The sequence below is a fragment of the Hypanus sabinus genome, chromosome 9 (assembly GCF_030144855.1).
Source record: "Hypanus sabinus isolate sHypSab1 chromosome 9, sHypSab1.hap1, whole genome shotgun sequence".
Classification (NCBI taxonomy): Eukaryota; Metazoa; Chordata; class Chondrichthyes; order Myliobatiformes; family Dasyatidae; genus Hypanus; species Hypanus sabinus.
This window is the reverse complement of record NC_082714.1, coordinates 84,961,684-84,987,137: the sequence shown is the minus strand read 5'-3', so window position 1 is coordinate 84,987,137 and position 25,454 is coordinate 84,961,684. Positions and strand designations below refer to the sequence as shown.

The 25,454-nt window shown below is 48.9% G+C and overlaps 1 protein-coding gene across 2 annotated transcripts in view; it reads left to right on the top strand.

Annotated features, from left to right (window-relative positions):
- Positions 1 to 20,419, top strand: part of LOC132399551 (zinc finger protein 687-like) — a 62,715-nt gene extending 42,296 nt beyond the window's left edge. For both annotated transcript variants that reach the window (XM_059980031.1, XM_059980030.1), the window contains exons 6-10: positions 3,654 to 3,816; positions 3,899 to 4,162; positions 6,292 to 6,404; positions 8,829 to 8,961; positions 18,711 to 20,419. In XM_059980031.1, the coding sequence (XP_059836014.1) occupies positions 3,654 to 3,816; positions 3,899 to 4,162; positions 6,292 to 6,404; positions 8,829 to 8,961; positions 18,711 to 19,151 (1,114 nt within the window). In that variant the 3' untranslated portion in view covers positions 19,152 to 20,419. The remainder of the gene's footprint in view (positions 1 to 3,653; positions 3,817 to 3,898; positions 4,163 to 6,291; positions 6,405 to 8,828; positions 8,962 to 18,710) is intronic.
- The last annotated feature ends 5,035 nt before the right edge of the window (positions 20,420 to 25,454 follow it).

Here is a 25,454-nt window from a genome sequence, read left to right as displayed (position 1 = left end):
GGTGATTGTACAGGTGTCGGTGGTGATTGTACAGGTGCCGGTGGTGCTTGCACCGGAGACGGAGGTTGTGCTGGTTCCGGCCTAACTGGAGGTGTCAGCCCACTAGGCGTCAGTGATCCCTCACGCATGTGCGAGGCCCCTGGTGTATACGCGTACGAAACGCCCAGTATATGAGTGTCGTGAGGAGTCTGTGTAGGGCCTGGTGTGCGCGGTGTCACCTCGGGTACAGGGTTCATAGTTACCGGAGAGTGTTCAGGGTAGTGGTCTGCTGCTCCTGCGGGCGCCAGGTCGCGGACAGAGACCGTGTCCTCCCGCCCATCAGGTAAGACCACGTAGGCATATTGGGGGTTCGCATGTAGAAGGTGAACCCTCTCGACCAGCAGGGAGTATTTAGTACTCCTCACATGTCTCCGGAGCAGCACTGGCCCTGGGGATGTCAGCCAAACTGGTAGGGTGGTCCCAGTGACAGACTTCCTAGGAAAAGAGAATAGGTGTTCGTGAGGGGTGGCATTGGTGGACGTACATAACAGGGAGTGGATAGAGTGGAGTGCCTCAGGGAGGACCTCCTGCCATCGAGAGACCAGCAACCCTTTTGACTTAAGGGCTAAGAGTGTGGCCTTCCACACTGTGGCATTCTCCCTCTCCACCTGTCCATTTCCCCAGGGATTATAACTCGTGGTCCGACTAATAGCAATGCTCCTAGCTAGCAGGTACCGGCACAGCTCATCACTCATAAAGGAGGACCTTCTATCACTGTGGATATAGCAGGGATATCCGAACAGAGTGAAGAGCTGGCGCAGGGCTTTTATGACGGTCGTGGTAGTGGTGTCGGGGCAGGGAATGGCAAAGGGGAACCGCGAGTACTGGTCAATAACATTGAGAAAATAGACATTGCGGTTGGTGGAGGGAAGGGGGCCCTTGAAGTCAACACTCAGTTGCTCAAAAGGGCGAGTGGCCTTGACAAGTTGCGCCGTTTCAGGATGGTAGAAGTGCGATTTGCACTCAGCGCAGACTTGGCAGTCCCTGGTCATCGTCCTGATGTCCTCCAGGGAGTACGGCAGGTTCCGGGCTTTCACGAAATGGTAAAATCGGGTGACCCCCGGATGGCAAAGATGTGCATGGAGGGCGTATAGCTGGTGGAGCTGTGCGCTAGCACACGCTCCCCGGGATAGGGCATCGGGGCTCATTGTGTCTGCCAGGCCGGTACAGGATATCATAGTTGTAGGTGGAGAGTTCTATTCTCCACCACAAAATCTTATCATTTTTGATTTTGCCCCGCTGTTGATTGCTAAACATGAATGCAACCGTGCGCTGGTCGGTCAGCAAGGTGAACCTTTTGCCGGCGAGATAGTGCCTCCAGTGCCTAACAGCCTCCACTATGGCCTGGGCTTCTTTCTCCACCGCGGAGTGCCGAAGTTTAGATCCTTGAAGGGTACGAGAAAAGAATCCATGCCTTCTTTTAGCCTTGCTGATTTCTTTAAGTGTTCTGTAGCATTTCTTATACTTCTCAAGTACCTCACTTGTTCCTACCTGCCTATACCTGATTTGCACCTTTTTTTGTTCTTAACCAGGGCCTCGATATCTCTTGAAAGCCAAGATTCCCTAACCCTGTTATTTCTACCTGATATTCTGAGGCACGTACAAACTCTGCATTATCAAAATTTCACTTCTGACCTTTAGCTTAGGACTAACTCCCTGAACCTCGTCACTCTTCCTACCTACGTCGTTGGACCACGACCTCTGGCTGCTCACCCTTCCACTTAAGAATGCTGAGGACTCGATCCAAGATGTCCTAGACCCTGGCACCTGGGAGGCAACATAACATCCGGGAATCTCATTCCCGTCCACACACACTCCTTTCTGTTCCCCTAACTAGTGAATACCCTATCACCGCAGATCACTTCTTCCCTCCCCTTCCCTTCCAAGTCAGACCCAGTGGCTGAGACTTGGCCATTGTGACTTTCCTCTGCTCTGGCCCCCATCCCCCAGAACGCAGAATGTAAAACATAGGACGGAGAAGAGAGCAGCACAGGAACAGGCCAATCAGCCCACAGTGTTGTGCTGAACCAGGAAAAAGGAAATCAAAGCCGCCCAAACACTAATTCCTCCGACCTACACCACGTCCATATCCCTCCAGCTTCCGTCCATCCTATCCCAACTTCTTGTAAAAGTCTCCAGTGTATCCAAAGTGTATACCAGCTGTTGAGGGGGATGGCCACAGGCGTGTTTAACCCCTTCCCCTTCCTGACTGTCATCCAGTTTCTTGAGTCCTGCACCTTGGGTGTAACTGCCTCTGTACGTCCTAGCTATCACTCCCTCAACATCCTGAATGATCAAGCGTCCATCCAGTTCCAGCTCCAACTCCTTACAGCAGAGTGTTAGAAGCTGCAGCCAGATGCACTTTCTGCAGTTGTAGTCATCAGGGACCCTACCTTCCCACATCCCTCAAGAGGAGCATTCAACTATCCTGCCTGACATCTCTACTGTTCTAACTGTGCAAATATAAAGAAGGAAAACAATGAATAAACATGGGGGTGGAGGGGGAGAGATCCTACCTACAACTTTTCCACCTTCTCTCACGCAAGCCTCAAATAACCATCTTATCGCTATGAGAGTGGAAGATGTGGGGTGTGAGTGGAAGGTTGAACATTTCTTTTACATGGATGATGGGTGCCTGGAGCGGGCTGCCAGAGGTGATGGTGGGAACAGATATAAAAGTGGTGTTTAGGCGGCTGTTAGACAGATGCGTGAATATGGAGAGATGTGGATCGCGTGCAGGCTGAAGGGATCCGTTTCATTTGTCTTCACTATTAGGCTGCACTGTTCTGATTTTATCTCATTCAGAAGCAAAGGGAGTGGCATTTGTTCAGGCAACAAGATGTGGGCCATTTTAAAAGCGGTTGCATTGGAGTTGATCTGGAGTAACTGCATGCTGTTCTCGTCACATACCTACGGGAAAGCTATCAGTAAGGGTTTGAAAGAGTTCAGAGAAAATTTGCAAGGATGTTGCTGGAACAAAGATCTGTGTTATAGGGAAAGGTTGAGTAGGTTAGGACTTTATTCCCTGGTGTGTGGGAGTATACAGAAATGAGGGGTAGATAGGGTCATAGGCAGCCGGTGGTGTAGAGGCATCCACACTAGACTTTGAGTCGAGTGCCCCGAGTTCGGATCTGGCCGGCTTCTTGAACGTTTTCTGTCTGTGCTGGGTTAAGTGTCAACTTGACAACTCGGCCTCGTACAAAAAAACAGACAAATAAACGGCAAGGTAGCTGCCTGATACTCCACAAGGTGCAGAAAGGAGCAAAAAGCAAAGGTTTAGGGTAAATGCAAGCAACTGAGTTTGGGTGAAACCAGAGCTGGAGGTCATGGGTTAAGGCTGAAAGGGGAATCTGAGGGGGAACTTCTTCACTCAGAGGATGGTAAGAGTGTGGAACAAGCTGCCAGCAGATATGGTGGATGTGGGTTTGATTGCAACATTTAGGAAAACTTTGGATAAGTACATGGATGGGAGGTGTACAGAGGGCAGGTCTGGGTGCAGGTGTGTGGGGGGGAAGCAGAGTAACAGTTCAGCATACACTAGATGGGCCAAAGAGTCTATTTCTGTGCTTTGTAACAGTCTTTTCCCTCTCTTCTCCACCCTCCCCCCACCACAGGGTGATTCACAAGTGTGCCATGTGTGACACCGTCTTCACCCACCAGCCGTTGTTGAGCGCCCACTTTGACCAGCACCTGACGAAGCAGCGTGTCGCTGTCTTTAAATGCCCGCAGTGCCCAGTGCTTTATGCCCAGAAACGGACGATGATGGAGCACGTTAAGGTGGGCCGGGGAGGAGTGGGCAGCCGAGCAGTAGTTCTGTTTGTCTAGTGCAACCTCTGAATGTGGCTTTCTTCCCCTGCAGAGCACCCACTCCAGCCTGAAAAGCGAGGAGCCGGTGCAGAGCCAGCCGGCCACACCGGTCAAACCTGTGCCAAAGTCAAGCCCAGACTCGGTGGACTCGTTGACCGACGAGTCGTCCGCCAGCCCCAAGGACGTCCTGAGCTTGCAGCGGCGGAAGGAGATGAGGCTGAAGCTGAAGAATGCCGGCTGGACGTGCAGCCAGTGCCAGATGTGGTTCCCGGAGCGCGAGGAGTATGTGACCCACATGAAGAGGGATCATGGCAAAGTGAGTGACCGAGGGCAAGGGCAGAGCGCATAGCATCTGTGGACCTGGGGTGACAAGGAATCTGCGTGCTTTGAGCTCCCACCAGGCCCTCCCAGATTAGTTGAGGAGGAAAGGGATAAAAAGAAAACAGAGGGCTGTGTGGGAGGGAGAGGTTGGAACGATCTTGGAGCGTTGTGAGCCAAAGTGCCTATACCGTGCTGTAGCTCCCTCTGCACTGTTCCCAGGTCAGAAAGTACCGAGTAAACCTCCCTCCACATTATCCTATCATCTACTCCCAGGGCAAGGACAGCATAGGTGTGGAGTATAGCTGGCAGCAGTTGCAAAAGCCTCCTACTACCAGGTTTGGGAACAGTTATTACCCTGCAACCATCAGGGTCCTGAGCTGGCGTGGATAACTTCACTCACCACCACTCGGAACTGATTCTGCGACCTGCAGACTCACTTTCAAGGCTTCTTTACAGCTCTTGTCGCCAGCACTGTCGATTCTGGTTAATTGGGTTAGGCAAAGAAATTTTAAAAGGAATATTCGTGGGCTTTCGGCATTTTCTCGCAGCCTAATCAAATCACAATTCATTAGCAAGGGCTATTAAAAATAAGGAGTGACCATTGTGTGAGTGAACCGGTGTTAGAGTAGGGGCTCGGGCTCAGCAAACTCGAATGAGGTACATTTCCGATTAGCTTCTTCTTCATTCTTTGTCTGTTAGTTCATAGTTAGTGTAGTGGGATTGGCTCCAGGGGCTGAGTTGTGATCTTTGTTTGAGATGTGGGAATTGTAGGAAATCTCCAGCCTCCTACATAACCAGCTGCACTAAGCTGCAGCTCTTCAGGGAAAGGGTTAAGGAACTGGAATGCTGTCCCGATGACCCTTGGCTCAAACAGGAAAATGAGGAGGTGATGGACAGGAGTTGCAGGAAACAAGTACTTGGGTACTTGGAGAGCCAGTGCAGAGTACCCATGTGGCTGTTCCACTCCGTGATAAGAATACCTCTTTGGATTCTGTTGAGGGGGTGACCTACCAGGGGAGAACCACAGCAACTGGATCTCTGGCATTGAATCTGGTGCTGTGGCTCAGGAGGGAAGAGGGGAGGAGAACCTCAGTAGTGATGGGGGGTTTCCGTTGTTAGAGGAGTAGACACAGGTTTCTGTGGGTGTCAAAGAGACACCTGGATGGTACGGTGCCTGGTTTAGGGACATCTCAGCTGTGGAGCATTCTCAAGGGGGAGGTATTTTCAGCAGTAACCAACTCACTCTGACTGTAAAGAGAGAGAAAAAGCAAAGGAGGAGATCAAGGAAATTGTGATCCTAAAAAAAACTAGCTCAGCAGAAAGATGCGGCACATTCCAGTGATAACATGTGAGATAGTCAGATTCAAGAGGTGTGGCAGCTGATGTAGAAAATCTTGGAAGCTTCTAGAAAAATACAGAATCAGCAACACTACAATTACTGAACAAGTACACACATATAGGTGATCATATAAAAATATGAGCAGCATAGCAAAGGTTAAACTACTAGAAAAATAGCAACTTTAAGAAATATAAATAAGTACTGCAAAATAGTGAGATGGTAGTCACAATTCTTGAACCATTCAGAAATCTGTTAACAGGGATGGGAGGGGGGAGGGAAGACGTTGTACATCTTTAGGCTCCTGTGCCTGCTCTCAGATAGTGGTAATGAGAAGGCATGATCCGAATGCTGCCTATTCTGAGGCACGGCCTTTAGTGGTGGGGAGACTAGTGCCCATGATAGAGTGGGCTGAGTCTACAATGCTGTGCAGCTTTTCTCAGTCCTGTAAGTTGGAGCCTCCGTACCAGGCGAGGATGCATGCTCTCTGCAGCATATCTGTAGAAATTTGCTAGAGTCTTTGGTGACATACCAAATCTCCTCAAACTTTTAATGAACGGTAGCCACTGGCCTTTGGGATTGATCAATATGATGTGCTCAGGGTGAGCTGTTCTGTGTAAGGGGGCATGAAATGAAATGCAGTGAGATATTCCCCTGCCAGAAGTATTCGATGATGCTTTGTAAAAGGGAGGTTTCAGATGCCGAACTGGAAGGGGGTGCAGTAGAAATGGGGATCAGTGGCGTATTTCTTTTTCTCCGCCATGTCTCATGATGGATGTCGTCAACAGGCAATGAAGAAGTTCCCGTGCCGTCTCTGCGAACGGTCGTTCTGTTCGGCACCCAGTTTGCGAAGGCACGTCCGAGTGAACCACGAGGGGATCAAGCGTGTTTACAACTGCAGGTAACTGAGGCCAGGAAACCTCTTCCCCAGGGACTCGAGGCCGGACTGGCGACGATTTACACGGCCATTGCCCAGTGGACAATATAGAGGGAGAGGGAGATAGGAGGGTGGGGTGGAGAGAGACAGAAAGGAGGGCTAGAGAGAGAGACGGGGAGTGGTGAAGAGAGTCGAGGGGAGAGTCGGAATGGCAGGAAGGGTGGGGGAGAGAAGCGGGAAAGATGAAGGACAGAGGAGAAGGGGTGGGGGAGAGAGGAGGAAGGGATCAGGGAGAGATGGAAAGGCAGAGTTTGAGGTACTGAAAGGAGGGCTGGGGGAGAGATGGAATGGAGGGAGGTGGGAGGGTAGGCAGGGGTAGGGAGTGAGATGAAAGGGCAGGAGGGGTAGGGGTGGGGGAGAGAGGAGGAAGGGATCAGGGAGAGATGGAAAGGCAGAGTTTGAGGTACTGAAAGGAGGGCTGGGGGACAGATGGAATGGAGGGAGGTGGGAGGGTAGGCAGGGGTAGGGAGTGAGATGAAAGGGCAGGAGGGGTAGGGGAGAGGGGAGGGAGGGTTGGGGTGAGTGTTGGGAAGGTGAGAGATAGGAGGGAGGGAGATGAAAGGAGGGGGAAGAGAGACTGGGGAGAGTTGGATTGGCAGGCAGGAGGGGTGGGGAGAGATGGGAGGGAGGGGTGAAGGAAAGGCAGAAGGGCAGTTGGGGTGAGAGAAAGGCGGAAGGGAGGGGTGGGGGAGAGAGACGGAAGGGGACACACCATTAGCCTCGAACTAGCATTCACGCAAATTTAGAAGGAGAGACTTCATTATGGAAAGATTGCGATCTATGTCCTTCCTGTGCAGTTTTTTTACCCAGGGAGAGGGAATCAGAAACTAGTGGAGCCAGGTTTAAGGTAATGGGGAAAGATTTAAAAGGGACCTGAAGGACAACTTTTTAATGTTGTGGGCATGTGGAATGAGCAAACGAGCTGCTAGAGGAACCTCTAGCTGTGGAGGAGGCTGCAGGCAGACAAATGAATGGAGAACTGGAGAGGCAAATGTCAGTAAGGCCAGAATCAGGCACAGATTTCCACAAATTTCTCACCCAATTTCTGTTTGGTTTGACAGTTTGGATAGTTTTGACTTGGGTTGTTTTCTCGTGAGAGTCTGAGGGGAGCCCTGAGGAATATAAAGGACTGCATGGCACAGAAAGCCTTTTCCCTGTCTGTAAAAATGTCAAATTCTGCAGTTCATGCCCTTAAGGTGAAAAGGGGAAAGGTTAAGAAAGATATGGGGGTAAATGTTTTCTTACACAGAATGGTGGGTGCGTGAAATGGGCTGCCATGTATGGTGCTGAAAGCTGATACAATGGAGCCATTTCAGAGGCTCTTTAGATAGACGCATGAAATTAATATGGATAATTTATTTTAATTTGACATTATATTTACAATCATCATGGGCCAAAGGCCTGTTCCTGTACTGTTCTTTGTTCCCCTGTACACAGTTGTGACCTCCTGCCTGTCTATTTTAACCATTTTCGAACACCACGGTCACCTCCTCCATATCAGCAGCAACTCTTTCCTTTGATCCTAAAATACCTTGTGTTATACCTTGTGTTTTGAAGACTCTTTAAATGTTTACAAAGGACCCTCAAATTCCCTCTATTTGTTTATTTAGTAATACAGGCCCTTCTGGCCAAACAAGTTACCTCTTCTTCTGCCTAGTCCCATCTATTTGTACCTGCACCACAGCCATCCCTCCCTTTCTCATCCATGTACCTACAAACTTCTCTTAGATGTTACAGTTGAACCTTCTGCTAGTGGCTCATTCCACACTCTGGGTGAAGAGTCTCCCACTTAAATATTCACCTTTCACCCTAAACCTATGACCTCTACTTCTGACCCAATCCAAGGGACAAGCATCCACTCTGAATTCCACCCTGCACGTTGTTTGCCGTTTCTTTAGCGTTTGTCTGCTTTACGAGGCCAGGTTGCTAGCTCAATGCTCAACCAGATGGAAAGCATGCAAGGAGCTGGCCAGATGCAAACCCTGAACCTCTTGTTCCAAGTCTGGGTGTGGAAACCACTACACTACCAGCATGGACCATTTCACTCTATCTACACCCCTCATCATCTTGTATACCTCTAAGGTCACCCGTCTGCACTCTTTGAAGCTTTTTATAAGTAATTAACATATTTCATTGGAGTGAGGGATGAAAGCAGAACACCTACCTGGAGGAAAGTCACAGGGAGAACGTACAAACTCTTTACAGACAGCGGTAGAAATTTAACTCGGGTTGCTGGTGCTGCAATACCATTACATTACTGCGCCACCTCTTAAGTGGGGTGCACACAGTCACCTTAGGTGAGCTGCTATCACACCCTCAGTTTAAGCACCCTGTTAAAAGAGTGCGATCAGGTACGATTCAGTAGTGACGTGCAGCCTTGCGTTTCAGACACTGCGTCAAGGGCAAGCGGACTTTTAGCAGCCGTCTGACGCTAGAGAAGCATCTGCAAGTCATCCATGGTATTAACTTGGCCGACCACATCCAGGACCAGGAGAACCTCTTCGAGAGAGTCAGCATTAAGGTAAGATCAGCCGAGACGAATGCACGCAGCAGAACTACTCTGTTAGCAGATGAAGTAATGGCCCTGTTTAATTTGTATTACAGGTAGAGCTCAGACAATTCCTTCAGTATAGCGGTAACCTTCAGTTTTTAACCTTTCAGGTTAATTTTGGTTATTTAAGTTACGAGAGAACGCTCCATTTAATGGAAAGGTGTATTTGGTTAGAGTCATACAGAAGAGAAACAGGTCACTTCACCCACAATCTGTACCAGCTATTTATTTCAACTAATCTTGCTCTCTTCCCATTTTGTTCCATGCATGCTCTCAACAACCCCTCCCAGATTTCACTTCCCAGTCATAGTCGGGCTCATTTGGACTCTTGGACGCAGTCAGGGAATGATTTACTGTGGTCAGTTAACCCAACAAGCTCAATGTCTTTGGACTGCAGAGTCGCAGTGGCTCAGAGGGAAGTGGGGAGATGGGAATCCCATGGTCAGAGGAGCAGGCAGGAGGTTCTGTGCTCGTGAAGGAGATAGCTGGATGGTATGTTGCCTCCCAGGTGCCAGGGTCAAGGATATCTCAGGTCCGCAGCATTCTAAAGGGGGGGAGGTGAGCAGCTTGAAGTCCTTGTACACATTGGTACCAACAACATAGGTAGGAAAAGGGAGGAGGTCCAGAAGAGAACATTTAGGGATTTGGGTAAAGCTGGAAAGCAGGACACCCAGGGTAGTAATCTCTGGATTGCGGCCTGTGCCACACACCAGGAAGGCTAAGGATAGGATGATTTGTCAGATGAATGCATGGCTGGGGAGCTGGTGCAGGGGGCAGGGGGCAGGGGTTCAGATCTCTTCAGCGGAAGGTATGACTTATACAAAAGGGACAGGTTACACCTGAACCTGGGGAGGATCATTATCCTTGCAGACAGGTTTGCCAAAACTTTTGGGGAGGGCTTAAACTAATTTGGCAGGGGATGGGAACTGGAGTGGTAGGGCCGAGGATGGGGCATTTGATTTACAGTCGGCCCTCCTTATCCGCGAATTCCGCATGCACGAATTCAACCAATCGCGAATCGAGAAAACCCGGAAGTGCTCTTCCAGCACTTGTTGTTCAAGCATGTAGACTTTTTTTTTCTTGTCATTATTCCCTAAACAATGCAGTATAACAACTATTTTACATAGCATTTACATTGTATTAGGTATTACAAGTAATCTAGAGATGATTTAAAGTATACAGGAGGATGTGCATGGGTTATCGTGGATCGGGATCGAAAAAAATCGGAAGTTCTCTTAACTAAGTAAGTCGGAACAGGTATATCCAGTATTATTTAGCGTCAGTTAAGTCAAACGTTTGTCTTCATACATAGTACATACTTTACCTTTATATGCATACCTTTCTATGCATATAAAACACAAGAACATACGTTTCAGCGCTGGGCTTGGGAACGCAAGTGTGATCTACTAACAGATCGCTATGGAATGCGCTCTCCACCGTGCCGGGTTGACGTGGAGGATCAAAAACCCAAAACCCCAAAACCCAATAATTAAACCACTGCGTTGCTTAGTAATAATTGTAGCTTTCATCGGGGCAGGGCCTTTCTCACTTTATCCATTAAAATTGTTCCGATCGTTACCGACTGTAGCCTAACGCTTTTCCAATGACATTTCACCTCTTTCCGATTGCTTTATTATTTCCACTTTATTTTCAATCGTTATCGTGATTATTTTCGTGAACAGAAACACTGCGGATTCAGAGCTCTGCCACTGGTCCTAAGATCCACCGCATTGCGACATGTTGAATAAAGGACTTGAGCATCCGCGAATTTTGGTATCCATGGGGGGTCCCGGAACCAATCCCTCGTGGATAAGGAGGGCCAACTGTAGAACTAGATGCAGTGTGTAGTGAGACTGTGTGGAAGGACGGGCAGATGATAGGGTAAAATTGCAATCAGTGGAATGAGTTGAAGTGTAATGGGGAGGGGGTTGAAAAGGGTGATGAATACAGGACTGAAAGTGTTAAATTTGAATGTATGCTGTATATTATTTTATAACAAGAGGAATTGAGTATAGGAGTAAAGAGGTCCTTCTGCAGCTGTGTAGGGCCCCGGTGAGATCCCACATGGAGTATTGTGTGCAGTTTTAGTCTCCAAATTTGAGGAAGGACATTCTTGCTATTGAGGGAGTGCAGCGTAGGTTCACAAGGTTAATTCCCGGAATGGCAGTACTGTCATATGTTGAAAGATTGGAGCGACTGGGCTTGTATACACTGGAATTTAGAAGAATGGGAGGGGATCTGATTGAGACATATAAGATTATTAAGGGATTGGACATGCTGGAGGCAGGAAGCATGTTCCTGCTGATAGGTGGGTCCAGAACTAGAGGCCACAGTTTAAGAATAAGGGATAGGCCATTTAGAACAGCAATGTGGAAAAACTTTTTCACCCAGAGAGTGGTGGATATGTGGAATGCTCTGCCCCAGAAGGAAGTTGAGACCAAGTCTCTGGATGCTTTCAAGTGAGAGTTAGACAGAGCTCTTATAGATAGTGGGGTCAAGGGATATGGGGAGAGGGCAGGAACGGGGTACTGATTGTGTATGATCAGCCATGATCACAGTGAATGGCGGAGCTGGCTAGAAGGGCCGAAGGGCCTACTCCTGCACCTATTGTCTATTAAATAAGGTAGATGATCTAGTAGCACATTTAGAGATTGATGTCATGGACATCACCGAGTCGTGGCTGAAAGATCATAGTTTGGACCTTGACATCCAAGGATACACATTGTATCAAAAGGACAGGCAATAGGATGACTCTACTGGTAAAAAAATGAAATCAAATCCTTCGAACGAGGTGACATAGGATTGGAAGATATAGAATCTTTGTGGGCACAGTTAAGAAACTGCAAGGGTAAAAAGACCTGATGGGAGGTATATATGGGTCTTCGAATAGTAACCAGGATGTGGGCTACAAATTACAACAGGAGATAGAAAAGACTTATAAAAAGGTCAATGTTGCCATAGTTATGGGAGGTTTCAAAATGCAGATAGATTGGGGAAAATCAGGTTGATGCTGGATCCCAAAAGGGAATTTGTAAAATGCCTATAAGATGGCTTTTTAGAGCAGCTTGTGGTTGATCCCAGTAAGGAGAAGACAGTTCTGGGTTCAGTGTAGTAAAATGAACCAGATCTGATTAGGGAGCTTAGGGTAAAAGAACCCTTAGAGAACAGTGATCATAATATGATAAAATTCGCCCTGCTGTTTGAGATAGAGAAGATAAAATGAGATGTATTACAGTTGAATAAAAGGAATGACAGAGGCATGAGAGGGGAGTTGGTCAAAGTTGGTTGGAAGGGATGATGGCAGAACAGCAATGGCTGAAGTTTCTGGGGGCAAGACCGAAGGCACAGGATAGATACTTACCAAAGATGAAGTATTCTAAAGGGAGAATGACACCACTGTAGCTGACGAGGGAAGTTAAAAGTCGCATAAAAGAGAGTGGATGTAATATAGCAAACCTGGTGGGGAATTAGAAGATTGGGATAAAAACCCAAGAGAAGGCAACTAACAAGAGCCATGAGATAAAAAGAAATGAAATGTGAAGGAAGCTTGTCAAAAGAGGATACCAAAGATATTTTCAGATATAGAAAGAGTAAAAGAGAGGCGAGAGTGGACATTAGACCACTGGAAAAATGACACTGCAGAGGTAGTAATGGAGGACTAAGAAACAGTGGACAAACTTAATAAATATTTTGCATCAGTTTACTGTGGAAGATACTAGCAGTGTGCCAGAGATTCGGGAGAATCATGGGGCAGAAGTGAGAGTTGAGGCCTCTGTTGGTCAGGGTCAACAATGGATGTTGTGTCCTAACTGTCTAGATACAGAGCCCTGGGCAGTACAATATGGAGATAAAGCTGTTGCCCATGTAGCAAGCTCCCCCTCTCCACGCATCTGATGAACCTGAAGGAGCAACAGAGACAAATACTGTTTGACACCGGCAATATTGCAGGAGTTACCAGTCAGCAACCTCAATGTAGGACTGTCTTACTGTCAGATCTGGATTGCCCCTCTGGGTTTTCTCCCAAACCCTTCCCCATGAGTGGGTATTGCCACAAGGCAGCAGAGGTTCGAAATGAGTTTTCCTTCTCCTAGATGAGCTTCCAGCCACGGCTGATGAGCCCCATCTACCTGAAGCAAGTGGTTTTAATGCGCCAGTAACCCGCCTTTGCCCCTCCTCCTGTCAGTAGGAAAATTTCCACTGGGGTTAGTAGCTAAGCCACATGTGAAGGCCAGGAGCTGGACTTGGTTGTCAGAGGCTATTAGGGGTCCACACCATTAGTAATGATCTGTCAAGAATCACTCGTTTCTGGAGTGGTTCCAGAGGACTGGAAAATGTCACTCCACTCTGTAATAAAGGAGGGAGGCAGAAGAAAGGAAATCATAGGCCAGTTAGCCTGGCCTCAGTGGTTGGGAAGATGTTGGAGTCAATTGTTAACGATGTGGTTCCAGGGTCCTTGGTAGCACATGATAAAATAGGCCAAATTCAGCATGGTTTCCTTAAAGGGAAGTCTTGCCTGTTGAAATCCTTTGAGGAAGTAACAGACAGGATAGACAAAGGAGTCAGTGGATGTTGTTTACGTGTATTTGAAGAAGGCCTTTGATAAGGTGCTGCAAATGAGGCTGCTTAAGATGCAGGCCCATGGTATTACACAAAAGATACTAGCATGGATAGAGGATTGGCTGACTGGCAGGAGGCAAAGAGCGGGAGGAAAGCAGGCTTTTTCTGGTTGGCTGCCAGTGACTAGAGGTGTTCCACAGGAGTCATTGTTGGGACCACTTTTCACATTTTCTCAGTGATTTGGATGATAGAATTAATGGCATTGTGGCCAGGTTTGCAGGCGATGCGAACATAAGTCGAAGGGCAGGTCGTGTTGAGGAAGCGGGGAGCTTGCAGACGCACATATTGGAAAAATAGGCAAAGAAGTGGCAGATGGAATATAGTGTAAGGAATTGTATGGCCATGCACTTGGGTAGAAGGAATAAAGGTGTAGACTATTTTCTACAGGGAGAGGAAAAAAAATTTAAAAATCAGAGGTACAAGAAGTCCTGGGATTCCTTGGGTAGGATTCCCTAAAGGTTAACTTGCAGGTTGAGTCAATAGTAAGGAAGGCAAGTGCAATGTTAGAATTTATTCTAGTCCTCTTGAAATCAAAGAGTAAGTGTGTCATACTGAGGCTTTACAAAGCATTGATCAGACTGCACAGAGTATCATGACCAGTTTTTGGTCCTTATTCAGAAAAGATGTACTGGCATTGGAGAGGGTGCAGAGGAGCTTCACGAGAATAGTTCCAGGAAGCAGAGTGTTAATGTACGAGGAGGCCTGTACTCACTGGAGTTTAGAAGAATGAGGAGGGATCTCATTCAAACCTTTGAATTCAGTGGATTCTGGGTAATTGGGCCATCAGTTAATTGGGACCACTCTCAAAGAACAAAATCAAATAGAGGAAATAGCCCGGCTTCCCTTTATTTGGGACATTATGCTGCCTAATTGGAACAGGACATGGTCAGTCGCACGCACTCGTGTAAACCGTGCTTAGAGCAAACATTTGCATCAGTTGCATGTGCTTGTGGTATGTTATCCATTCGTGCAGACAGACACCGACTCAAGAAGCAGTGATTTGTGATCATTTTGCTTTTTTATTTTGACTTTAAATTAATTTTGGGACCCTTGCCAAAATGCCACAAAAAGATTTGACACTAACTGAAAAAAATTATCCTACTGGACCAAGTTAAAAGCCATCGTCAGCTGGCAGTGACAACTGGAGTGGCAAAACCCTCAATCCCACGCTTGGTACATCAGCAAGGTAAACTGCAAGAAGAATGAACATAATGCGAGGGGCAAGAAGTAACATGCAACAACCTCAGGTTCAAAGAAAGCAATGGATCATATAACTATGCTGTGTTGTGCAGATATGTCAGGAACTGTTATTGGGAATTGCATTAAGCCTCGCTGCTCTAAATGGCTGAGTTTGGATAGTTTACCAGTCGAGTACTGTGCTAGTAAGAATACATGGATGACATACGAAATTTTTAAGGAATGGCTGACGAGTTGGGACATGGAGCTACAGCGGAAATCAAGCAAAGTTCTTGACACTTGTGCAGCACATCTGAATGTGGGATGTTTGAGACAACATCCTTGGTACAATGGAAATGGGAATAATAATAAAAAATTAAAGATGTATCACAGAAAGTTGGTGAAGCACATTCTTGAAGCAATTGAAGAAAATCTACTGACGTCTTCAACAGCCAAGGAAGTGAGTGCAAGGGTTATTTTTTCACAGGCAGTACACTGTGTCACTGATGATTGGCAAGAAATAAGCAGCAAGACAATTCAGAATGGCTTTGCTCACTGTGGTTTCAAACATTCAGGCTTGGAGATGCCAAATTGGGAACTACAAAGAATTTGTAGGTATTGACAGTTATCTTAAATGTTACAGTGAAACTGAAGATTTGGAGGATGCAATCATTGAAAACATTTTACCACAACTCCAGGGCAGGGAATCTGAAGACGAGGAAAGTGATGAGCTAGTGTCTACACAGAATGCTAGGCAGTTTATTGTTGGATTACATTACTTCAAGCAGGAAGGCAATGTAGACAGTCCATTATCTGTACTGTCTGCGCTGATTTTGTTCATTTACACTCAATCAAAAGAACACAGCAGCTCACACTCGATGAATCCCTCCATCAATAACCATTACCAACTAATACAGTTTTATAGTACTGTAGTAGTATTGATAGTGTTCTAATTTGTCCTTGCTTCATTTAAATACATAATTTATTACTCAGTTAAATGGCAGTTTGTCTTTTTTTATATATTTTTTTAACTATTTCCATGAAATTTCAACAAATTGGGGCAGAAAACTTAATTAAAACTTAATAGAAAACTTACCGGTCCCAGTGTGTTGCAATTAACTGGAATTCACTGTGTTGAAAGACCTAGATAGACTGGATGTAGAGAGGATGCTTTCTGTAGTGGGAGAATCTGGGACCAGAGGGCACAGCCTCAGAATGGAGGGGTATCTATTTAGAACAGAGATGAGGAGGAATTTCTTTAGCCATGGGATGGTGAATCTGCAGAATTCATTGCCACAGGCATTTGTGGAGGCAAAGATCGGGTATATTTAAAGTGGAGGTTGATGGGTTTTTGATTAGTAATGGTGTGAAGGGTGGCAGGGAGAAGGCAGGAGAATCAGGTTGAGAAGGATAATAAATCAGCCATGATGGAATGGCAGAAAAGACTCGATGGACCAAATGGCCTAATTCTGCTACTGTGTCTTATGCACAACCTTGGGTCTGGAGGGACTGAGTTATCAGGAGTGTATAGGCAGGCCAGAATTTAATTTCTTGAAGTGTAGAGGTGTATAAAATAATGAGGGGTATAATCATGACTTAATTATGAACGCACCCAGTTGAGGTAGCAAGAATGGGAGGGCTTAGGTTTCAGGTAAGAGAGTAAAGATTTAAGAGAAAAGTAATGCCTCTGTGGAATCAGCTGCCAGAGGAAGTGGTTGAGGCAGGTACAGTAACACTTTTTGTACGGACACGTGGATAGGAAAGGTTTTTATTTATTTATTTAGAGAACCCGTGCAGAATGGGTCCTTTGAGGTGCACCACACAGCAAACCTTGACAACCCAATTGACTAACCTAACATGGGACAATTTACAATGGCCAGTTAACCTACCCGGTACCCCGCTGTGTCTTTGGACTGTGGGGGGGAAACTGGAGAAAACCCACACCTTCCGCAGGGAGGATGTACAGAGACTTCTTGGAGAGAACGCTGGGATTGACACCCGAGCTGTAATATCATCGTGCGACCTGCTGCGCTACTGAAATGCCCTAGAGTTGAGAGAGTATGGCTCAAATCAAGGCAAATGGGACTAACCTGGATGGAGCATGGACCAGAAGGGCCTAATAGCCTGCTCCCGTGCTCTATTACTTGGTGCTGGAGAAAACCAAAGCACTTGGGGGAAATAGACAGCGTACCCACCCATGGTACCGGAGACTAGGGCTCTGACCCTGGGTTCCTGGCGGCTCGAGGCTAACTTTACCCTGCTGAGCCACTGTCCCACCCATTTTTGAGAAGTTTTTAAACTCCCTACGCTGTTACACGCATATGGTGGTTACTTTATTAGGTACACCTGTACACCTGCTCATTAATATAAATATCTAATCAGCCAATCATGTGGCAGCAAAGCAATGCATAAAAGCATGCAGACATGGTCAAGAGGTTCAATCATTCAGACCAAACATCAGAAAGCGGAGGAAATGTGATCTAAGTGACTTTGACCGTGGAATGATCGTTGGTGCCAGATGGGGTGGTCTGAGTATCTCAGAATCTGCTGATCTGCTGGGATTTTCACGCATGGCAGTCTCTAGAGTTCACAGAGGATGGTGTGAGAACAAAAAACATACAGTGAGTGTCAGTTTTGTGGGTGAAAATGCCTTGTTAAGAGATATCAGAGGAGAATGGCCAGACAGGTTCAAGCTGACAGGAAGGCAACAGTAGCTCAAATATCCATGCATTGCAACAGTGGTGTTCAGAAGAGCATCTGTGAATGCACAACATGGAGTCGCAGGAGCTCCCAGTCAGCGCGAGGGGCTCCAGCTCTGGATATTTCCCTGGGGTTTCTCCCCAAAAAGCTTTCCCCGTGAGTGGGAATAGCCGCAAGGCAGTGTATGTTTGAGATCAGAATTTCCCTTCTAGATGAGTTGCCGACCCCATCTGTCAGAAGTGATTTGTTTTAAGGCACCAATAACCTGCCTTTGCCCCTTCTGTCGGTGGAAACGGTTTTGCTGTGCTAAGTAGCTAGGAACAGGAAAGCTAGGGGCTGGACTTGGTTGTCAGAGGCTATTTGAGATGCACACCATTGGGAGCCTTTAAAAAGCTTATTCCCACTACCTCCCCTAGCTATGACAATCTTGAGAAAGCAAGCCCTTTGGCCCATCTTGTCTTCTGCCTGGTGCCATCCATCTACCTGCACCCCAATTACAGCCCTAAATACCTTTCTCATAAAGCCATTCAGCCCTTCGAGTTTGCTTCACCATTAGATCATACCTGTCTATTACATCTCTCAACCCCATTCTCCTGCCTTCCCCCTGTAGCCTTTAACGTCCTTACCGATCGAGAACCTATGATTCTCTGTTTTAAATATATCCAATAACTTAGCCTCCACAGTGGCCTGTGGGAATGATCACCCTCTGCCTAAGGAAATCCCTCCTCATCTCTGTTCTAAAGCAGCGGAGTGGACCCTCTGGTCCTAGACTTGCCCCACCATAGGGAAGATCTCCTCCATGTCCACTCTATCTGGGCCTTTCAAGTGCATTAGAGCTTAAGAGATGGGAGCAGCTTTAGGACGTTTGACCTATTGAGTTTAGTCCACCATTAAGATTGTGCAACAGGCTGCACGATAAATTACAACAGCCACAGAGAAACTGCAGTGCAAGATCGTAACGAGGTAGATAGTGAGGTCAAGAATTCATGTTATCGGACAAAGGACCGTTCAGTAGTGTTATAACAGCGGAGTAGAAGCTGTCTTTAAGCCTCTGTGGCGGAGGCGTGTCAGTGTCTGTCTGCATCTGGCTTTCCCTGCTTGTGTGTCTTTCCAACTTGACATTTGCATGCATGTCTTTATCTTTGCTGCACTCTTTGTGCCCACTGTCTGTGTCTGTCTCTGTGCATCTGGCTGACTGTCTGCCTGTGTTCCTTGCCCCTCCACAGACCACCATCCGCAAGAGAGCTGCCTCGCGGGACGGCCTGGAGCACTGTGCCTCGGAGGGGGCCAAGAGCCGGAAGGTGAACGGGAGCTCGCCGTACCGCTGCATGAAGTGCGGCTACACCACCGGCAGTTTCTCCGACTTCCACCAGCACATCCCCCAGCACCGGACTGCTGCCTCCTCCCACCAGTGCCGCCAGTGCGGCCTCTGCTTCACCGCCCGCCCTTCCCTCGCCCGCCACCTCTTCATCGTGCACGGGCTGAAGGAGTCCGACGGGCCCAAGGGTGGCGTGCAGGCGGGAGAGTCTGACGACCTGCACCTGGAGGGCAGGGTCATCTGCGATGTGTGCGGAAAGCTGTTCGACAGTGAGCCGCTGCTAAAGACCCACTTCCGGACTCATGGAATGGCCTTCATCAAATCCAAGCAGAACGGCCTGGATAAGTAACTCCCTCACCCACCTCCCTCCACGTTCTCGCGGGAGTTCCACTGCACTGGTCTCAGAAAGAGGGTGGGTGGGAGGGGGGCATCTGGCGGAAGTGAGGTGTTTGCGGGCTGAGGCGTGACGCCATTGACTGTGACATAATCTCGGGGCAGAGGGCTGTAGCCCCTGTACCCCCCCCCCCCCCCCCCGGGTTACTGGAGGGAAGGCCTTGGGGTGAAGGAACATGAAGAATTAGAGATTAACCCACCAAGATTTCCCCTCACCCATCCCCCTAAAAAAAAAAAAATCCGATTGAGTTGACATCCCTTCCCATGGCAAGCCAGCTAACCAGCCAAGTCCGTAGATACTCAAGGAGCGGACGGTGAGGAGCGTTGGCAGGTTGAATCAGCCATGACTGAAGACTCGGCTGTGACCCTGAAGGATGGGGAGGGCGGGCTGGTGCTCTCCCTCAACACCATTGAGGGATATTCCAACAAACGTGCAACCCAAAACCATCCCGAATTTTGATCTGCCTCCTCTCTCCAATCCTGAAAACAATTGGTGGGTTCCCTCGGGCACCATCTTTCCTCCAGGCTGGCAGAGAGAAGTGGGGTGGGGGGAGATTTGCTGTGCACCCACCAGCTTTTCGATGTTGCCCACGTCAAGGGCAGAGTCAGCCTCCCCTCACTCACCCACCATCACCCCAAGGGAACAGATGTGGCAACTTTTACACTTGAAGATCATTCCGGGTTTTGAACTGCATCCCGGAGGGAGGTGCTTTCGGAAAGATACCCAGTGAGGGCACTCAGCTCGGGCTACCCTGGCCTGCTTCATGTTCCCCGCACCTGCTGTCCCTTCCCCAGGACCAGGATGTTCACGATCCCACTCCTGTCCCTTCTCAAATCCCTGCTTCGGGGGCTTGGGTGTTTCCAGCCTGTTGAGGTGTGTGGTTTTCCGAGGAATGGGGCGGATAGGTTTGGAGAGTGGCCAGCGGCACTTTCCTCCCTCCCACTCACCTGGTGAGTCTAGTCAAGTCTGAAGGCGCGAGGGGTGCCAGTGATCGGCCAGACACCCGATTTCTCTAAGGCAGGAAGTTTCCGACAGTTCTCCTTCCTCCCTCCAGCAAATCGCTTGTTGGCTAGCGTGTGGCCCTGCAGCACCCCATGGCACCCGCTCAGTCGGGGGCTGAGGGATGGAACACCAAGCTGCGAAGTGGGGGTAGTTCCTGAACTCCGTGTCCTCGTCCCTACAAAGAAACACCCGTATACCCCCCCCCCCCAGCCCCGGACACCACTATAACGAAATCCTTACCCACAGGGATGGGCTGGATCTGACCTTGACGACAATACTTGGTTAGACAGCACATGCCAGCTACTGTGCCTCACAGTCGGTCCTGATGGGGGTGCAGGGTGGTGGAAATCGACCTTTTATTTTTATAAATTTTTGTGAATCATCTTGAACTTGCAATGCTCCAATTGGTCAGGGGCATTCTGGCTGGTTTCTGGATGTGAAATCCCTAGGTCCAGTGGTGGTGGAGTTAGAGGTGATGATCTGGCTCATTGAGATCTGCACTATTCCCCTCTTGCTCTGATCCCCCTGGATCCTGACGTGATACTTCCCGCGATTAAAATGTCCAGTGTACAGAGGGTAGACAGGACCTGTGTGGCAGGAGGTAGGGTAAGAGAACCTTGTGGTGGGGGGGAGGGGTGTCGGTTACTCATGGAGGAGTTGAAATTTGCACAAAGCACAGTCTCCTGAGACTTTAAAAAGGGCAGGGAAGGGTAGAGTTTCTGACTTCTGTGAGACGATGGGGTCCACATCCTTCCTGGCAGTTTGGAGGGAACCTGTGGCGTCCTGGAGACGTTGGAAACTAGACCCTAGAGGTGTCCCTGCCTGCCATTCTTCTGCACTGTTCTGGGTCAATATGAAACCCACTAAACCCCCCCCCCCCCCCCAAACCACTGCTGCCCCAACCATTGGCGATTGGAACGGCTGCTCGGGACCAATGCCGGTTAGGGCCCTTGCTCCCACATCAGAGGGAGCAGCACTCGTGTGTGAGGCTCACCCCCGTGACCTGCTTGCTTTCAGGAGACGTGGAGCCAGGACACCTATAAAAGACCAAGAATTTCCCAGCAATCTGCATTCTCACCCACCCCTTTCATTGTGTGACTCCTCGTCTCCCATCCTGTCTAAGATGGGAGCTGTTATCACTGCTACCCACCCCCCACCTCTAAAACCAGGGGGAGAATAGGTGTGGCATTCTGCAAACGGGGACTGGGGTGGGAGAGAGAGACCCACTACGCGTCTCGGCGTGATAAACGCGAGCAGACAGCAAGCAAAGTGTACCGTTGGTGCATGTAATCAATGTGTGAAATGGAGGAACCCTTCCACAGCACTGTTGAGATACTGGAATTCATAGGTCTATCCTGTAAAGGAGCAGTTTCCTTCTTACTTTGCAAAGAAATAAATTGTAATTTTTATTTAGAATTTATTTATATATTGAGATTGTAGTCACAGAGAATAAAAAGATTTCTACTGTTTGATTTTGGTGTTGAAGGTGAAAGAGAATGTAACAAATTTGCATTAAAACTTTCACAAGAATTGTTTAAATTATGTTGGTATTTCTTATGTTGCCCAGATCACCTTGACCTACACATGGGGTCTGCTGAAAGCACTGTCTGTCTGTTACATAGAGCCTTCCCAATTGATTCCATTCTACAGAATCCCCTACACACCCCCAGGGTAGTAGCACGGGTATAGACACAGAGAGTCATACCCCGTCCCATCACAAACTCCCAGGGTAGGCGGGGTAGGGATAAGACACAGAGAGTCATACCCTGTCCCATCACACACTCCCAGGGTAGGGATTAGACACAGAGTCATACCCCGTCCCATCACAAACTCCCAGGGTAGTGGCACGGGTATAGACACAGAGAGTCATACTCCGTCCCATCACACACTCCAAGGGTAGGGATTAGACACAGAGAGTCATACCCCGTCACATCACACACTCCCAGGGTAGTGGCAGGGGTATAGACACAGAGAGTCATACTCCGTCCCATCACACACTCCAAGGGTAGGGATTAGACACAGAGAGTCATACCCCGTCCCATAACACACTCCCAGGGTAGGGATTAGACACAGAGAGTCATACCCCGTCCCATCACACACTCCCAGGGTTGGGATTAGACACAGAGAGTCATACCCCGTCCCAGCACAGACTCCTAGGGTAGGGAATAAACACAGAGAGTCATACCCCGTCCCATCACAAACTCCCAGGGTAGTGGCACGGGTATAGACACAGAGAGTCATTCTCCGTCCCATCACACACTTCCAGGGTAGTGGCACGGGTATAAACACAGAGAGTCATACCCCGTCCCATCACACACTCCCAGGGTAGGGATTAGACACAGAGAGTCATTCTCCGTCCAATCACACACTCCCAGGGTAGGGATTAGACACAGAGTCATACCCTGTCCCATCACACACTCCCAGTGTAGGGATTAGACACAGAGAGTCATACCCCGTCCAGCAAACACTCCCAGGGTAGGGATTAGACACAGAGAGTCATACCCCGTCCCATCACACACTCCCAGAGTAGGGATTAGACACAGGGAGTCATACCCCGTCCCATCACACTCTCCCAGGGTAGAGATGAGACACAGAGAGTCATACCCTGTCCCATCACACACTCCCAGGGTGGGGGGGGGGAGGCGGTTTAGAGATTAGACAAAGAGAGTCATACCCCATCCCATAACACACTCCCATGGTAGTGATTAGACACAGAGAGTCATAGCCCGTCCCATCACACACTCCCAGGGTTGGGATTAGACACAGAGAGTCATACCCCGTCCCGTCGCACACACCCAGGGTGGGAGGGGGGGGGGTAGGAATTAGACACAGAGAGTCATACCCGGTCCCATCACACACTCCTAGGGTACGGATGAGACACAAAGAGTCATACCTCGTGCAGCAAACACTCCCAGGGTAGGGATTAGACACAGGGAGTCATACCCCGTCCAGCAAACACTCCCAGGGTAGGAATTAGACACAGAGTCATACCCCGTCCCCTCACACACTCCCAGGGTACGGATGAGACACAAAGAGTCATACCCCGTGCAGCAAACACTCCCAGGGTAGGGATTAGACACAGAGTCATACCCCGTCCCATCACACACTCCCAGGGCAGAGGCATGGGTATAGATACAGAGAGTCATACCCCGTCCCATCACACACTCCCAGGGTAGGGATTAGACACAGAGAGTCATACCCCGTCCCATCACACTCTCCCAGGGTAGTGGCACGGTCATAGGCACAGGGAGTCATTCTCCGTCCAATCACACACTTCCAGGGTAGTGGCACGTGTATATACACAGAGAATCATACCCCGTCCCATCGCACACTCCCAGAGTTGGGATTAGACACAGATTCATACCCCGTTCCATCACACACTCGCAGGGTAGGGATTAGACACAGAGAGTCTTACCCCGTCCCATCACACACTCCCAGGGTAGGGATTAGACACAGAGAGTCATACCCCGTCCCATCACAAACTCCCAGGGTAGTGGCACGGGCATAGACACAGGGAGTCATTCTCCGTCCAATCATACACTTCCAGGGTAGTGGCACGTGTATATACACAGAGAGTCATACCCCGTCCCATCACACACTCCCAGGGTTGGGATTAGACACAGCGAGTCATACCCCGTCCCATCACACACTCCCAGGGTTGGGATTAGACACAGATTCATACCCCGTCCCATCACACACTCCCAGGGTAGAGGCATGGGTAAAGACACAGAGAGTCATTCTCCGTCCCATCACAAACTTCCAGGGTAGTGGCACGGGTATAGACACAGAGAGTCATACCCCGTTCCATCACACACTACCAGGGTAGGGATTAGACACAGAGAGTCATACCCCGTCCCATCACACACTTCCAGGGTAGGGATTAGACACAGAGAGTCATACCCCGTCCCATCACACACTCCCAGGGTAGGGATTAGACACAGAGAGTCATACCCTGTCCCATCACATACTCCCAGGGTAGGGATTAGACACAGAGAGTCATACCCCGTCCCATCACACACTCCCAGGGTTGGGATTAGACACAGATTCATACCCCGTCCCATCACACACTCCCAGTGTAGGGATTAGACACAGGGAGTCATACCCCGTCCAGCAAACACTCCCAGGGTAGGAATTAGACACAGAGTCATACCCCGTCCCATCACACACTCCCAGGGTAGAGGCATGGGTAAAGACACAGAGAGTCATTCTCCGTCCCATCACACACTCCAGGGTAGTGGCACGGGTATAGACACAGAGAGTCATACCCCGTTCCATCACACACTCCCAGGGTAGGGATTAGACACAGAGAGTCATACCCCGTCCCATCACACACTTCCAGGGTAGGGATTAGACACAGAGAGTCATTCTCCGTCCAATCACACACTCCCAGGGTAGGGATTAGACACAGAGTCATACCCTGTCCCATCACACACTCCCAGTGTAGGGATTAGACACAGAGAGTCATACCCCGTCCAGCAAACACTCCCAGGGTAGGGATTAGACACAGAGAGTCATACCCCGTCCCATCACACACTCCCAGAGTAGGGATTAGACACAGGGAGTCATACCCCGTCCCATCACACTCTCCCAGGGTAGAGATGAGACACAGAGAGTCATACCCTGTCCCATCACACACTCCCAGGGTGGGGGGGGGAGGCGGTTTAGAGATTAGACAAAGAGAGTCATACCCCATCCCATAACACACTCCCATGGTAGTGATTAGACACAGAGAGTCATAGCCCGTCCCATCACACACTCCCAGGGTTGGGAATAGACACAGAGAGTCATACCCGGTCCCATCACACACTCCTAGGGTACGGATGAGACACAAAGAGTCATACCTCGTGCAGCAAACACTCCCAGGGTAGGGATTAGACACAGAGTCATACCCCGTCCCGTCACACACTCCCAGGGTAGAGGCATGGGTATAGACACAGAGAGTCATACCCCGTCCCATCACACACTCGCAGGGTAGTGATTAGACACAGAGAGTCATACCCTGTCCAATCGCACACTCCCAGGGTTGGGATTAGACACAGGGAGTCATACCCCGTCCAGCAAACACTCCCAGGGTAGGAATTAGACACAGAGTCATACCCCGTCCCCTCACACACTCCCAGGGTACGGATGAGACACAGAGAGTCATACCCCGTCCCATCACACACTCCCAGGGTTGGGATTAGACACAGAGAGTCATACCCCGTCCCAGCACAGACTCCTAGGGTAGGGAATAAACACAGAGAGTCATACCCCGTC